We start from the raw sequence: 17,982 nt of genomic DNA, 5'->3' as shown, positions 1-17,982 counted from the left end.
TCCAACAATTTTGGAGAATAATTTGGAACTATGTCCAAAGGGCTATCAAATTGTGCATACCATTTGACCCAGCAATACCACTATTTTTTATTCCAAAGAGATAAAAATTGGGAAAGGACCTATTATTTACAGAAACATTTATAGCAGCTTTTTTTGTGGTGAAAAAAAATTGGAAATTGAGGGGATTCCCATCAACTGGGGAATATCTAAACAAGTTGTGGCGTATGATTTGAAGGAATGTTGTTGTGTTATGAAATACTTTATATTTATTTTGTATTTATGTCTACACAATCAACTGCATTCCTTTTGATGTTTTTTGATAGCTTTTTTGCCTCTTATCTCTCAACTCTTTATTGCTTCTGAGTACTTAATGTATTCTATTTCCTCAACCTTTTCTTCTTTTTGATGTGACCTTTCAAATTTGTTACAGCTCTAATGTTGTAGGCCTTCCAAAATAATTGGTGGTACAAATAAGTTAACCAATTTAATTCCTTACACATCTAATTTCTTACTTTTTTCTTACCCACAGGTCATCTCAGTGTCAATGGATGGTACAAACAACTCTGTGGTAACTGAATTTGTGATGCTGGAGCTGGCAACATCTTGGAAGATGAAGATTTTCCTCTTCTTGTTTTTCTTTTCATTCTATGTGGGAATTGTGCTGGGAAACCTCTTCATTGTGTTCACTGTGATTTTTGACTCTCATCTTCACTCCCCTATGTACTTCTTGCTGGCCAACCTTTCTCTCACTGACTTTGGTCTGTCTTCTACAACAATCCCACGAATGGTCCTTGACATTTTCAGTGAACGTAAGGTCATTTCCTTCCAGGGGTGCATGATTCAGATGTTTTTTATCCATTTCATAGGAGGAACTGAACTAGTCTTGTTGATAGCCATGGCTTATGACAGATATGCAGCCATCTGTAAGCCTCTCCATTACCTGATTATTATGAACCGCAAAGCATGCATTCGTTTTACAGCTATTGCCTGGGTGATAGGGATGCTCCATTCTGTATCTCAGTTTGTGCTTGTTATAGATTTGCCTTTCTGTGGTCCTAACAAGCTTGGAAGTTTTTATTGTGATTTCCCCCAGGTTGCAAAACTTGCCTGCAGAGATACTTCCAAGGTGGTCTATGGGGTTACTATAAATAGTGGGATTGTCACTATGGGAACCTTCTTCCTTCTAATAATCTCCTATATTATAATTCTGGTCACTGTCAGACATCACTCTTCAGCTGGTTTGTCCAAAGCTTTTTCCACCCTCTCAGCTCACCTCTCTGTGGTATTCTTGTTTTTTGCTCCTTGTTTCTTTGTCTATGTATGGCAAGTTCCTACATTATCTTTGGATAAATTTTTGCTCATTTTTATCTTTCTTATAACTCCACTCTTGAATCCTATTATATATACATTTAGGAATAAGGATATGAAGATGGCAGTAAAAAGATTAATCAAGAATATTGTTGGTTCTAAGGAGTAGTATTCATGACAGATTTTGTTGATCAAGATCAAGAGATGATTTAGGATCTTCTTGAGTAGCCCTTAAAGCATTGAATGATATGCTAGATCACCATAAATTTAATTATAAATTTATTTATAATAGATTTGTAGATACTATTTATGGATGACTGTTGAGTTATATCTTCAACTTCTACCTATTCCTTGATTCTGCAGAGATGAGAATTGTAACCCCAAGCTGTGAAATCCATTTTTTAAGTTTCCATAGATTGACTATTTGAATATGATTATATTTGGACAACACTGAACTTGGTAATAAAAAATTTAAGAAATATTTTTCATGGAAATTCCATGCTTACTTAAAGTGCCCATATGCAAGATATCTTATTTGAGGAACACATATTAATGAATATGAAATAAGTAGTATTTTATGAGAAACTAAAAGTTTTCTGAATAGGGTGAACATATGGATAGAAGAGTGAAAGGAAAAAAAATACTCTTTAGTTACAACAGTTTGAAAGATTCTAGAATACAAAGATCATGTTTCATAATCTTTTCAATTATCCTTCATTTATTTTTTAATTGTAGTAAGTTTATTTTTAATACATATTACTTTATGAATCATGTTGGGAGAAAAAAAAATCAGAGCAAAAGGGGAAAAAAAACATGGGAGAGAGAAAAAACAAGCAAAAAAAAAAAAAGTGAACATAGCATTGCTGATTTACATTCAGGCTCCTTAGATCTTTTTATAAATGCAGATGGCAAATTTTTGTCCAAAGCCTATTGGGATTGCTTTCAATCACTGAACTGTTGAGAAGAACCAAGATTTTCATGGGTAATTATTGCACATTCTTGTTATTATGTACTATGTATTCCTGGTTCTGCTTGTTTTGCTCAGGATCAGAACAAAACATGTAAATCTTTCCAGGCCTTTATACAATCAGCTTATTCATCATTTTTTTTATAGAACAACAATATTCCATTACCTTCATGTATCACAACTTAATCAGCTGTTCTCCAATTGATGGGTGTCCTCTCCTTTTCCAGTTTTTTGCTACCACAAAAGAGCTGCTACAAACATTTTTGCACATGTGGGTCCTTTTCTTTCTGTGATTTCCTTGGAATACAGACTCCTTCATTGCTGGGTCAAAGAATACCCTTCATTTCTAACATAAGGCATCCCATATGGTAGAAACAATAAATCTTGTGTGAACAGGTAAGCAGGAAGTATCAATAAATGGCACAGGTTGTAGTGCAAGAAGACAAAACTGATTCTATAGTTATTACTGAATCATGGTAGGATGATGCCCATTAATGTGATATAGCTTTGAAATATTAAACTATACTTATTGAAATAGATAAATGGGGATATTTTAAAGAATGTACATTTAAGTGAGGAAATTCAGGATTAGGTGAGGTAGAGGGAGAAGCATGGGGAAGAGCATTTCAGTGATGATTAGTAAGTGGGGAAATAGAAGTGCTTTTGTCATTCTACCTAGAAGGAAAGAGAAATTGATGAGAACTTTGGGAAACATACAAATATGGCACAGAAGATAATTACTTTAATTGTCTAAAAAACTGTACAGTGTTCTCTCTGTCTCTCTCTCTGTCTCTCTCTCTCTGTGTCTCTCTCTCTCTGTCTCTCTCTCTGTCTCTCTCTCTCTCTGTATGTGTCTCCATCTGTATCTTTGTTTTTGAGTCTCTGTCTTTGTGTTTCTGTCTGTTTCTCTCTCTTTGTGTTTTGGTTTATAGTTTTCTCTTTCACTCTGTATCCTTCTCTGTCTTTCTCTGGGTTTCTTTCTGCCACTTTGTTTACTGTCTCTCTGTTTTTCTCTAGAAACTATGAAGGTAAAATATCTTCTTGACTTGAATTTCTTATAGTTTCTTTTATCAAAAGATAGAAGAAACAACAAAGGGGAATTCCATAATATATCTGATTATTCCTTTCATTGAAGGTTTCATTGTTGGAGTGAAAATGTTGGGACTCTTCAAAGCAGATCACCATTCTCTCATAGTGTTTGTCATGCAAAAAAATAGGCAATGTTTTATACAAACCCTAGATAATGGGAAAGTAGATTTCTAGGAGTGTAGAGAAAAGATTATTGTTTGTCCTTCATTTTCAAAGATGATAAGTGACATCATGGGCAATGTCTTGACTTGAATTGTATTTGAGTGAGACAGAATAGCTCCAAGTTGTCAGCCTCATTCTCTCTTCCAGAATCATTAAGGTCTAGTGGCAAGACAAAAGGACTGGTAATGGCCTGGGATGCAGTAGATGCCTTTGTCCCATCAAGCTGTAAGTACTCCATAGCACCTACTTCAGTTACCTTCATGGCCAAATAGATTATTTTCATCTGCCCATTTCACTAGATGAAATCTTCATATGCTTGGGGTAGACTCCATTTTAACTCACCTAGGAGTTAGATTCCACCTTACTTCAACCCATGAGGCCTGTCAGTTATGCTTAATCTAGTGTAATCCCTTTGCCAATTTGGTCATTTGGTTGTGGTTACTGTGCATGCTACAGCTTCTTGCAGCCACAAGTGTAAGGTAGACACTAAAGGTGGATGACCATCCCTGAAATGGTCCTGGCAAGCCAGAGGTCCACTCATGGACCCTCACTTTTCTTCTTTCCCCTTTGCTCCCCCCCGTTCATCCCTTCCCCTTTATTTCTTTCTTAGTTTTGGAGGGTACTATATCCTTCATGATATATATGTAATGTTGCCTATTTAACTCATTTCCAATGTGAGTAGGTTTTCAGACCTACAAGTCCTACTCTCCCTTATAATGCCTGTGAATTTATTCTTCCTGTGCACCTTATTTGTATAACATGATTACTAATTTTACCTTTTCCTAGATGGTTTTGCTTTCTTAAAAATTTTATTTTATTTGAAAAAAAAATAGTAAAAAAAAAAAAAAAGAAAAGCAGAAAAGGAATACAAAACAAAATAAATCTAAACAAGAGAGAACATTGTCATATGCCCAGCATAACATTAGGGATGATTCAAAATATATAACAACAAATTATCAGATCTGGTTTTGCTTTTTAGAGTCAGCTCATACCTAACTCTGCCCCAATCTTTCCTTTGATCTATCTAATTACTGATGTCAATGTCAAATATATGGTATATATTTCTATGCAAAAAACATAAACAGTTTGTCCATTTTAAATTCCTTGAAAGTAATCTTTGATATTGACTCTTATATGTTAAATTTTCTATTCAGTTTGGGTTTGGTTTAAAGTTCCAAAAATCTGCAGGTTTGTTGAGTATCATTTAATATTATAGATAATTTTGCTGAATACATACTTTTGACAGCAGATCTATTACTTTTGATTGCTAGCATATAATATTCTATGACCTGCAGTTTTTTATTGTGGTTGCTAATAAGTAAAATTAGTAATTATGTTATACAAATGAGGTACACAGGAAGAATAAATACAATATTATTGCCAAGTACAAAACCTCCAGATCAAAGAGAAAATTCTGCAAGAAACAAGGGAGAAAAAATTCAAATATGCTAGAGCTACAATAATATTGTGAAGACCAAGTTAGCACTCTGGATACTTCAAAATCAGCCGGACTCAGGATAAGCAAAAACCCTTGGTCTTTATTCTTTGTAGAAGTCAGAGGAATGGACATAAGAATTTCCACACTTCTCTTCTTGCTCTCTCGGGCAGGAGTCACCTGGCTTGTCTTTCTCCACCCTCTAATCCTTCCTCCAAATCTCTCTATACATCAACAGATCAAGCCAGCACAGAGTAGTGGGCAGGGCCATTTGTTCTCCAAGCGTATGTTAATAGAGTATTGTCCAATTGGTAATTAGCCCTGGATTGTCCAAGTACATCTGCTCAGAGTTTCAGTCCTTTACAAATATTCCTATGAATTTTCCAAAAAGGATCTCTCTAAGATGGTGATTGGTGGGTTTTTCCCATTTCTACTTTCCTCTGATATTCTATTAGGCCATGACAATTTTCTTTGCATTATTGAGTCAAGGTTCTTTTGTTAGTCACAGCTTTTAGGCAGTCCAATTATTCATATATTTTCTCTTCTTGATCTGTTCTTCAGATCTGTTGTTTTTTAAAATAAGATATTACATATTCTGTACTATTCTTTCATTCTTTATATTCTGCTTTGTTATTTCTTGGTCTCCTATAGCTTCACTGGCTTTCCCTTGCCAAAATTCATTTTTCAGAGTTATTTTTGTTGTTAAGACTTTGTATCTCCTTTTCTAATTGCTTAATTTTTTTTTTCATAATCTTGTTTTTTTTGGCTGACTTTATCCATTTATTAATTTATTTAATTTTTCTTCAGTGTCTTTCATTTGATTTTTTAATTTCTTCTTCTTCTTCTTCTTCTTTTTTTTTTTTTTTTGAATTTTTCTATAAATTCTTTCTGGGCAGCGAAACACTTTACATTACTCTTACATTACTCTTTGGAATAAAAAAAGCTTTTTTTACTTTAACATCTTCTTCTGAAGATGAATCCTGGTCTTCTCCATTATTTAGTAAGTTTCTATAGGTGGGGTCTTTCTTCTTTGCCAGTTCATTTTTAAAAAAATTGAGATTTATTAATGTTAGTGCCTCTAATCATGATGGGGGAGAATGGTACTTCTAGCTTTATTTCTGCTCTTCTCTCTGACATGGAACCCCAAATCAAGAGTTCTACCTGAAAGTGCCATAGCCAGCAACATGTGTTCCACTGCCTCTGTGCTCTTGGGTGTGTTGGTTCTTTCTCATCCAGGACTGTATGACTGCAGCACATCTGGGCCTGCATTCCTAATCAGCCAAAGTTCTCTCAGTCTTCCAGACTCAGATCCCTGACTCCTCACATTGTCTGGGAAATGAAAGTTTTTTAGGACATTTCAGCCAAACCCAGTTAGCCCCAAAGGTCCCTACTTGGTGTTTCTATAGAGATAGCCTGGAGGTGTTTGCAATTTACACTGGCTAATCACTGGCCTCAAAGTCTTTCTTTTTTTGTATCTTCTTGGATTGTGCCAGGAGGACCATGTTCTGACTCAACTCTACTTGTTTGTTCTATTTGTGGGGAAAATCTAGAGAATTTAAAATTTATTAACCTATGCCATCATCTTCCCTGAATTCTCCTTATTTTTTCTTAAAAGTTTCTTTGTTACATTGTATGTTTCCTGGGGAAGGAGAATGGGGAGAGGGATACAGGAGGAAAGTTAGGCAATGAAAAAATCTAAATGTCAAAAAAATTTATTATAAAAAAGTGAGATATTATGACTGAGCCATTGTCACTGATGTTTGAAAGAGCATAGAAAATGTGAGACTCCGGGAAAGAACTTTCAAAAGTACAAATTCCTACTTTTCAGAATTTCAAAAACTGTAGATCTATTAACTTAATTCAATTTCTGTCATTCAAAGTCTTTTCAGTGTAATGGAATTGAAGTGATTCATTTTATCTTTTGTGATCTTCTAAATCCCTTGTTTGAATAAGATATCCCTCTAATCCCTTTTATGAAATGATTGTATCTTACTTGAATATCTTCTAATTTTAACAGTTTAGTCACACAATTATTATCAGTAGAAGAATTCTTATTTTATTTAATATTTTTATTTTACCCTAGTTATATTTAAAACAATTTTTAAACATTTATTTTTAAAACCTTGAGTTCCACATTCTCTATCTTCCACCTTGCTCCCATTAAGAAGGCAGATGTGAAGTTATATGAAACATTTCTATAAAAGTCATGCTTTGAAGGAAAATATAATCTCCACACTCCTCCCTCCCTCACACACACACACACACACACACACACACACACACACAAAACCCTCAAGAAAAATAAAACAAAACAAGAAGAGTATGTTTCAGCCTGTATTCAGACACAATCAGTTATTTCTTTGGGTATGGATAGTATTTTCATACTATCCATACAAGTCCTTCAGAGTAGTCAAGGATCAGTTGTCTTGCTGATAAAAGCAAAGTCATTCTTTGCTGATCATCCTACAACATTGCTATTACTTTGTATACAGTACATTTCACTTTTCTTGAGGTCATCGAGGACTTTTCAAGTTTTTCTGAGATCATCCCACTCATTTTCTATAGAACAATAATATTCCGTAATAATCACATATAGTAATTTATTTTGCCATTCTCCAATTGATGCCCTCAAGTTGCATTTTTTTGGGGGGGCTGGGAAGAGAGCTATTATAAATATTTTTATATATCCTTTTCCTTTTTTTTTTTTTTTTGGTAAAAATCTCTTTTAGGATTCACGCCTAGTAGTAGTATTATTGGGTCAAAGAATATCCAAAATTTTACAGTCTCTTGGGTATATTTCATTTCTTTTGATCATTTATTAATGGGGAATGGCTTTTATATTTTTTTGACTTAGTTTCCTATACATTTGAGAAATGAGGTCTTCCTCAGAGAAATTTATTTCAAAATTATTTCCCCAATTAATATTGCTAATTGCATTCCCCCCTCCATTTATTCTGTTATCTCCTTTCACTTTAACTTTCCTCAAAAATGTTTTGCTACTGACCATGTCTCCACCCAGTATGCCCTGTTTTCTATCACTCTCCCTTCTTCTCATAATCATTTCCTCAAAGGGTTTATTGGGACCTTGCTCTAGTTTTGTGAAGGCTTCTCCTAGATCTTTCCCTGGGAGGGTACCCCAAGATTTTATAGCAGCAGTAGCAATTTGTTCATACACTCCTATGATGGGGTAATTAATCTGTGCTGAATTCTCTGCATACTGACCTTCACCTGCTAACTGGTCAAAGGTGATTTGTACATTAACTCCAGTTTGCTTATTGCATTGGGCTTGAAGCCTACATAATTCATGATACTCTGAAAGCCAGCACAAGTTTTGTCCAGGTTCTAAACATGTCCTCGCTATGGATTTCCAATCACTGGGGGTTAAAATTTCATAAGCCAAATTCTCTCTTCTCAAATTCTCTAGTAACATCTTAATATAAGATGATGTAGCCCCATAAAGAGTGCAATCCTTTTTCAAATCCTTAATTTTTTCCAGATCAAAAGGAGTGTATTTTCTCCTTTGTTGACCTGAAGAGTCAAGCTATTTGATCACAGGGTATGCACTTATTACATCAGATACATCCTGTCCTTCAATTTTTGCCTTAACCAGTACTTTTTGTAATTTTGTCATAAGCTTCTTCATAGGTGGTGCTGATTGTATTACTGCCTCTCCCCCTCCTCCTTCTCCCTCTACCCATGAAGGGTTAATTGAGGGAAGTAGGTCAGGGGATGGGGAATGCCCTAATGGCTTCTGCTGTGAAGTAAACACTCAGAATTGTCCTTAACTCCATTCTTATCTGTTTCTTCATCCTTTTCACCTAGTTTATCTGGATCCTGCTCCTCTTGCTCTTTTTTATTTTTCCTTATTCTATAACTTATATAATTTCCTAAAGCCAATTGTATTAAATTATATGTATAAAGTGTTTCTTTGGAAACACTTGAGTCAGGTCCATTTTCATTGTAGAATTGACATAATTGCTCTCCTAGTAATTTTCACTCCTCTAGATCCATTTTTTCCCCTTAGAGAACCAAAGAGATGTGTACTGTAGTTTCTAAAAGTTTAGTGATCTGCTCCCAAATTATAATCAAACCTTGGCTTTTCATTAATCTGACAATGCTCTCTACACATTTTCATTGAATTGGAAAAGAAAGTTGTTTTTTAAACATTAGCTGAAATACTACTTTAGCCCTTTAACAAAGTTTCCTTATCTATTTTTGTACTCACCCTAATTTCTGGGTCAAGGAGACTTTTCCACTGGGATCAGGAATGGAGGCTTTTCCAATGAACTCCAAATTGTGTATGTCCCACATTCGGATGCCAAAATGTAATATTCTCACTGAAATGTAGTATTCTCTGTTGAGGTTTTCTTGGGGTCTCTGGAGGCAGCCTTTGTTTCAGTTCAGTAATCACCACAAGTGCAGCCTGGGATTAAGGTCCAAATCCATTATTGTCTCTTTCCAAGTCTTGTCTTCTTTGCTAGGGCCCGGTTAGCTTTTTTAGAGACCTGTCTCTCTCCTTGGTTCTGAGAGCTTAAGCTCCTGCTACCAGTCCTTTGTCTTCTCTGCCTCTGCCAGCTTCTTGAGGTCCTCCTGAATGTGTCTTGGTTTCTGTGGGGGAAGCAGGAGGACTGCTACCATGGTCTCTGTCTTCCCTAGTTCTCATTCTGGCTGAGTTTATCTAAGCTTATATGGTCTCTTATTATAGGTATGAATCTTGTACAACTATAGTAAGTACTAAGTACATGTACCGAACTAGAGAGTTGTTAAGCTCCATGCTAAATAACCATTGTCTCTATCAATTCCACTGACTTAGCACCTTGTTTCAAATTCTAGCCCATAATACTTTTTACTTAGCCAATAATCATACATATAGAAAAGTCAGACATATCTAAGATTGTGACAACCACAAATCTTTACAACTTAAATAATAAAGAGTTATTGCTTAGGACAGACACATCAAAATTGAGCTCAAGTCTCTTTTCACAGAAATGTTCATAGCAAGAATCAGAAAGATCTAGAACTTGAATGGAAATATTCTTAATATTATAGTTCTTGTATGTTATCATTTAGTCAACAGCTGTTATTTAATAGTGAGGAAAGGGGCACAGAAGGGACCTAGCAAACTGAGTGGTGCCAAAATAAAACCTAAAACAATTGAAGCAACTTAAGAAGTGGTACTTAGAATACTCTTGTTTACAGAGGCTGAAAGACATCTCTTGTCTTGTAAGCATCATAATTTATTATTTGCTATATGCCTTAATCATCTCTTATAAACTTTTGTTTGAAAGGGACACCCCATGCAGGCAAGGAAGTTCCCAGAATATACATTTAGGATTGAAGTAGTGCATTCTGATATATGGAATAGATGTTTGATTGAACGTTATCTGAGCAATGCATCCAAGGGTCCAACAGGTGATGGGCCAGGAACATTGGAATAGTATGTAATGCTCATATTAGTCAAATGAAACAAGGCAAAATTAAACTCCCCATAATTTATACCCAAACATTGAACACATTTGAAGGAGTTAATCTCTTTCCTTGACAGCATCCTCAACTAAATAAGTACCTAAAATAGAATCCTCTGCTGAAACAATATGCAGCATATAAAAATGTAAGACTAAGAATAGAGAATGGAAATTTCTGTTCCATCCTTCTTTTTCCTCGTTACAGAATTTAAGAGTTTGAAAGGAACACAGTGCCTGTAATCCAAATATATTTGAAAGAAATCCCTATTAAAATATATGAGACAAAGGGCAGTTATGTGGCAGTGCATGATACACCAGCCGTGAAGTCAGAGGATCTGAATTCAAATCTGCCCCAAGATACTTATTATCTGTGTATTCCCACCTAAGTCACTTAACCCTGATTCCTCAAAACCCCTAAATAAACAATCTAACATATGAGATGTGTCTACTTTCTTTTGATTTCCAAAGAAGGAAAAATCTATATTTAAAACAATTTGTTCAACTCTTTGTGCACTGTATCTCCCTCACCTTTCTTAACAAATCCTACTCTTTGCATACAACAAAATTCATGCTGTATCCTTTCTAAATATCCATTCCATGCTATGGCCAAGTAAATTTGTTTTTGTTAACTGTTAGATGGTCCATGACTGTTAACCATCTGTTCTGAGTTAGGCCTGCCTTATATTATTTTTAATCAACATGTACATATTCTAAAGATTCATTTATTTCTGATTTGGTGAAAGAAAAATCACTCCTCAGTCTTGGTTTGCTCTGTGTCAAAGATCCAGTGCAACTGCCTGTACAGCCTGATCCACATAACTTTTTTGAAAACACACATAATACAGAGAAACTGATAGACAAACAGGCAAACCTATTGAGATATAAACAAAATCCTGAATGTACACAACTTTGACAAATTAAGTATTCATTTTTCTTTTTCACAAACAATTTTGAAACAACAGTACAAATGGATCACTCTAGTCTACTGATTCTGGCACTCCATGTTTTTATAAGCTACAAGAAAATTCAGAAAGGATTAGTGTTATGAAAGCTATATCCTTTATTATCTTATTCTTTTCACAGATCAACTGTCTTGCCTCCTTAATTAAAGTCATATCATAATTCTGATATAACTTTATTTTCATCTTCTTTTCTCTTTCAAAGTAGTAAATATCAGGCCAATCCTAGAAAACTTCTTCCTTCCTTATCTCAATAACTCCAAACAGACTCCTCCATGAAAGTCATTATTTCACATTAACAAGAACATTATTTTCCCTAATGCATAAGACTAACTTTTCTGCACAATCTTTCTTCCCTCCTGTTTCATTGCCAAGCAACCCTTCTGTTGATTCTCCCATAGGGAAAACCAGTGTGATTCTAAGACAAAATTACCAGGGGAACACAATTATGGGTTGGGTATTAGAAGTTTTGCCATCAATGATAGGTCACTAGATTTTTGGATCAGCTAAGTAGTTTTCATTTTTAGCAGAGAATAGACATAAAAATATTTTTTCTTTAGGAACAATTATGGGGGGAAGAGGGGTCAGTTAATATCCTTGAACTTCTTTCAACCCCAGTGTTGCTTTCTCCTGTCCTATGACAGAATTGCTAGGTAAGAGATAGATTTAAATTCTTTCATATGCCTTTTACATAGCTATTCCACATTTCTGCATTTGGCTAATAACCTTTCTCCACCTCCTTCATTCCCATTTCAACAATGCTTTATTTTCCTTATCTGCATTACCACCAAGAAATAGTCATTCAGTCTTAAATTAATGACCTCTTGATAGGGGAAAGTCTCCATCTCCCCTGCACTCCCCAGAAGAAGTTGAGCTATGGGGCAGTTTCTCATGTTGAGCTGGAAGCTTTCTATCTAACATCTATTCATTAATTCTAATATTTTCCTTTATACTTAAGTAGAAACAAGCTTACTCCCTCCTCTTCAAGAAAACTCTTGAAATAACTGATGATGGTTATACCTTTTTCCCAAAGTAAACATCTAAAATTTCTCCAACCCATCTTCATTAGAAATGTTTTTTAATTATCTCACTACCCTGACTTCTCTCTATTGGAGATGTTTTGGTTTTTCAGTGTTCCTTCTAAAATATGGCTTTGAAAAATAAATACTTAGATGTAATATGACTATAGTTAACAGACCTTATTAATAGTCAGTCTCCTTTAAACAATTTACAGATCAAATACACATAAACATATGTTTATATATGTATATGTTTATACATACATATATGTATATGTATATTCATATATCTGTTTATATTAAATTTTCTTCTGGAAGTCAAGCCATAAAGTCTGCCTCTTGACCATTTCTATTTTATTTTACACTATAAACAGATTATGAAATGAGAACAGATTTTTTTTTTTTTGTAAAGTGAGAGCAAAAAAGAATCTTCAAAGAAACCTAAGGAACAATCACTTTTTATTTTTTTAATTTGAAAATTGTTCTTCTGTATGATGGTAGAAGCCAATGTGTGGATAATGGGGCATTTTCAGAACCACAGGAGAGTGATCAAGATTTTTTATCTTTTAATGACAATGAGGTGGTCAAAGAGGAATACTTGTCAATTGTGAAACAAAAATCTCTGAGTAGAGTTTGGGAGAAAAGATAAGAGAAGGGAAATTAAGAATAAGCAAAAGGAGAGCCAGCTAGATGGTGCAGTGATTAAAGCAAAGGCCCTGGCATCAGGAGGACATGAGTTTAAATGTGGACTCAAACAATTAACACTCACTAGTTGTGTGACTCTGGGCAAGACACAACCCCAAGTGCTTTGCAAAAAACAAAGCAAAAACCCCCCCAAACCTCCCAAAACAAAAACAAACATGGATGAAAGAACACGTGAAAAATCAAGCAATCTTCTAGGAGGATAAGCAGTTTGGAATCTTTCTCAACTTGTGGGATAGCTTACATGTTCATGCTTGATGATTTTAGGTGACCATTTGCCAATAGGGCTTCAATTTTCATATTAGTAATATGGTGATAATACTATTATCTAGCTTAATGGATTGTGAGGGATTTGCTTTGTGAATGGCAAAGTGCTATTTTAATATGAACCATTAATATTGCTAAATACTATTTGCCATCATAGACACTGGGATACATGTTGGTAATACCAATCTTACCAAAGCTAATTTCTCCAGAATCCCAGGGTGAAAGTATAACTTAACTGGATATTTGGCACTTTGATAGAGTGGTAATACCATATAATAAATCAGAAAAATATGGAGCAGGAATCAAGAGAGCTGGGTTCTGATTTGGCTATGTCACTAGTTTGCTTTGTGATTTTGTTCAAATAACTCAAGTCTCACTTTTGGTGTCCAATTTACTCAGTTAAATGAGAGAGGTGGATTAAATGATTATTTTCAAATATGCCATCCCTTGAGTTTTTTTTATTTCCACTCTTTGTTCTTTGTTTTTAGAAAAGTCATATTTGAAGAGTATTTCACAGAGACAAAGACAAAAATTCTTCTGGGGAATCTCAGAATTTGGAGAATTCCTGGGACTGTCATAATCCTGATGATTTTTTCAGACTAAGCAGAAGAACCAAATAAATTCTCTTCTTCCTGCAAGTGAGTTAAAGGAGTGAGTTTTGGTTTTTATTCTCTACATCCTCAGGATTTTATTTGTTTGTTTATTATGACAGCATTAGTCCTAAATCATTGCTATCTAGGATTCTTCCTCATTTACTTACTTTACAATTTCATTTTCTTTAACCTCATTATTGTAAGACACAAGATTAAGGAAAAACAATTAAGAAGTGGAACCTTTCACCTTATTTAGCCTGTTCTTCCTCACTTATTTTTTTTATTTTCTTAAATTCCATTATCAACAGAGAGAAGACTGCACAGAAGAGGTATTAGGAGGTGGGATTTCTCACTTTAATTTTTACTTTTTCATCAAGATATGATTATGTCTGTTTCTAGAAATATTGAAGAAATAGTGGGAATGGATTGAATAAACTTTTTACTAGAGGCTGGTGGGTGGCTTTAGACCACTCTTTTCTAAACCTTTATTCATGGTTCATGATCCATCCAACAACTTTTTGGAATACAAAAAAGAAGTACAACTAATATGCATACATAGATATAGCTATTTATATAGCAATAGTTCTTCACTTCATCAGATGATTAAATTATTCTTTTACAAGATTATTTTTCTTTTCCTGTCTCTCTTCTATCTCCTGTCAAAAATTATTAAAAAGTGTGAAATGGTTGGAGGCTAAGCGTGTTATCAGTGATCATGAATAATCATGAATAATAATAATAATAATATTACAAGGAGAAAAAATTCTTAGGCCCTAGAATTTATAAGTGAGCATAATATTGATGCTTTCTATTTAAAAGTATTTGGTAGACCTCACCCTTCTCTTCATGAAATTCCCCACTCTAACCCTCAATATCCACTTCAAGGAGATATATATCTGTACACATAAAGATATGCAATATATAATCCTGAAATCATTTTGCATTATTAGAGCTTTACAAATATTATCTGTTACTAATACAATTTACTGATTATGTGATACAGGGATTCTGCTTATGTCATACATTTTTGTGTTCTGCTTCTTACTGCAGTGATAAGATTAGTTATTATTATTAATTTTTTAAGGATTAAGGATAAATTTGTTTGGGTTTTGGAGGGAATTGGACTTGCCCAGGGTGCAACCCTTTTGGGTTGCAAATATGCAGAAAGAGTTCTTTTTTGGAATCCTCTTATTTTCCCTAATTTTTAAGAGAGATTAATTTTAGATAAACCATGTGAAGTATTGTGACATAGGGGAATTAGAGGAGTTCTGAAGAACTAGATTAAAATATTATTTCTGTGATAATAATCTGTGTGGTCTTGGCTGAAACTATTAACTTTTTGGACTACATTTTTCTTATCTGTAAAATAAAAGAATTAGGATAGATGATCTTTAAGATCCCTATTTTATCTACTTTTTCCTCCTCTACTTTCTCAATTTTAACAAAACTGAACTACTTATCATGCCCTGAATGCACAACATTTTATTGGTTATAAGGAAGCATATGGAAAGATTAGAATGATAAATTTTCAAATTCTGAAGGATGTAACAGATCATTTACATATTTAATGAATAAGGAGGTAAGAATCAGAGAAATGGCTTTGCCCAAAAATATGCTATTTAGTTATAGAATCACAGACTCTGAGTGTAAGGGATACCAGAAGCTATTTAGACCAAGGTATATTATATCAAAAAATCCCCAACACCTAGTTTTTCTGCCTTCAGTGGAAGACCTCAAGTTAGGAGCTAATGATCTTCTGAAATAAATAATTTTACTTTGGAGGTATCTTTAATTGTTAAGACTATTTCCTTATTATATTTTAAATCTTCCTCTCTGTGACTTTCTTCTATTGTTCTTAGTTCTTTCATCCAGGTCCATGTGATATAAATCTAATGCATCTTCCACATCATAGCCTTTCCTTCATATAATTAAAGACAGCCACTCTGAACCTCATTTCTTTCCTTTATGCTAAACATGCCCAGTTCTTTCAACAGATACTCTTACAACAGTGCCAATACAAGAAGCTAGGTCTTCTGAATAATTATCTACAATATTTTTTCTATATCATACTATTTCTCATGAAACTGCCCTAGGAGAATGTTTCTTCTTTCTTTCTTCTTCCTACTCCTTCATTCTCTTTTTCCTTCTCCTTTTTCTCCTCCTTCTCTTTCTTTTCTTTCTCTTCTTCCATCCTCTTTCTCATCCTCTTCTTTATCCCCTTCTTCCTTTTTCTCCTATTCCTCTTCCTGGGAACCCATTTCATTTCCAACTAATTGTTAGCACAAATTATTATCATTTACCACAAAGAGAGCTGCTATGTGTATTTTTAGAACTATGTTATCTTAATCATTTTTCCTGATCTCTTTGAGGTATAGGCTCCATAAGATATTTACAGGCCAAAGGATATAATAATTTTTGTGGCAAAATTTCAAATTGTTTTCCAAAACGGATGGATCAATTCATGAACAGTGTACTGATGTAGCTATTTGTCAGTATTGTCAAGAACTTTTCTTTTTTTCTTGTGACTTCCCAGTATTTCCTTTTCACTGCTTAAAGTCCAGGGCCTCCTGAACTCATTGGTGGGACAAAATAGGACATCAACTTTTGGTTCTCACACTTTTAATATTTCTTGTTCTTTACCCTCAGATCATCTAATGCTGATGCTAGTTGTATCAATGGATGGAACAAATGATTCTATGGTAACTGAGTTTGTGTTGCTGGGATTGTCAGCTTCTTTGGAGATGAAGATTCTTCTCTTCTTGTTTTTTTCATTCTATGTGGGAATTGTGTTGGGAAACCTCTTCATTGTATTCACTGTGGTTTGTGACCATCACCTACACTCCCCCATGTACTTCTTGCTGGCTAATCTCTCCCTCATTGACCTGGGACTATCTTCTACCACAGCCCCAAGGATGATCACTGACATTTTCACTGAGCATAAGGTAATTTCTTTCCCAGGGTGTATGATACAGATGTTCTTTGTCCATGTCATGGGAGGAACTGAGATGGTCCTACTCATAGCCATGGCTTATGACAGATACACAGCCATCTGCAAGCCCCTCCACTATTTGACCATAATGAGCCGCAAAACATGTATTTGTTTTGTAGTGACTACCTGGGTGATTGGAGTGATCCATGCTGTGTCTCAGTTTGTTTGCATTGTAAACTTGCCCTTCTGTGGCCCTAACAAGATTGATAGCTTTTACTGTGACTTTCCTCGGGTGGCGGAACTTGCCTGTACAGATAGCAACTGGGTAGAGCATGTGGTCACTGCTAACAGTGGGCTCATTTCTATGGGCACCTTCTTCCTCTTAATCATGTCCTACATCTTCATCCTTGTCACTGTGAGACATCACTCTTCTGCTGGTTTGTCCAAGGCTTTCTCCACACTATCAGCTCATATCACTGTGGTGTTTTTGTTCTTTGCTCCATGTTTCTTTGTGTATGTATGGGAATTCCCCACCTTGTCATTGGATAAATTTTTGGCCATTCTTGACTTTGTTGTTACCCCACTTTTGAATCCTGCCATCTACACATTTAGGAACAAGGACATGAAGGTGACAATGAAAAGATTGAGCAGGAAAATTGTGAGTTCCAAGGAGCAATCATGATGGATTTTATGAAATAAAATCAAGGGACACTTCAAGATTGTGTTCACTGCTTCCAGACTTATGTAGGGTGTAGCATAAAAACAGACATGGCCTAGAGCACCCTAAGAAGATCTTCTGAATTTTAGAGATATAGCTCTTTTACTCATCAACAGGAATAGAGTAACATCGCCTACTCTCACCTTCTACTTTATAATGTGGAATATATAAAGAAGAGAATCATAATTCTGAGTTTCATGAATATACCACAATCAGTTTTCATGTATCTCGTTCAATGTCATATTTTTTGGTGAGAATCTATACTTGGAATTATGCTTGGTTCTTGCTGAGCTTAGCAATAATCATCTCAAGAAAATAACTAATTTTTTTTCATGGAAATTCCATGGTCCAAATTTATACATTTGTGGG

At 34.7% G+C, this 17,982-nt stretch overlaps 2 protein-coding genes across 3 annotated transcripts in view; both read left to right on the top strand.

The window, feature by feature from the left end:
• Positions 1–1,829, top strand: part of LOC100920154 (olfactory receptor 4F4-like) — a 12,441-nt gene extending 10,612 nt beyond the window's left edge. The window contains exon 2 of one of the 2 annotated variants that reach the window (XM_031952013.1): positions 530–1,829. In XM_031952013.1, coding sequence (XP_031807873.1) covers positions 545–1,477 — 933 coding nt within the window. In that variant the 5' untranslated portion in view covers positions 530–544 and the 3' untranslated portion in view covers positions 1,478–1,829. The remainder of the gene's footprint in view (positions 1–529) is intronic. The other variant, XM_012544036.2, reaches the window with a different exon arrangement.
• On the top strand, positions 728–17,982 carry LOC100920415 (olfactory receptor 4F15-like). Its single transcript, XM_012544006.3, has 3 exons — positions 728–809; positions 13,862–14,011; positions 16,613–17,982. The coding sequence occupies exon 3, from the start codon at positions 16,621–16,623 to the stop codon at positions 17,575–17,577; it is 957 nt and encodes a 318-aa protein (XP_012399460.3). The 5' UTR covers positions 728–809; positions 13,862–14,011; positions 16,613–16,620; the 3' UTR covers positions 17,578–17,982.

The sequence above is a fragment of the Sarcophilus harrisii genome, chromosome 2, assembly GCF_902635505.1.
Source record: "Sarcophilus harrisii chromosome 2, mSarHar1.11, whole genome shotgun sequence".
NCBI lineage: Eukaryota > Metazoa > Chordata > Mammalia > Dasyuromorphia > Dasyuridae > Sarcophilus > Sarcophilus harrisii.
The sequence above is the reverse complement of the archived record's forward strand: the minus strand, read 5'-3'. Positions and strand labels throughout refer to the sequence as shown.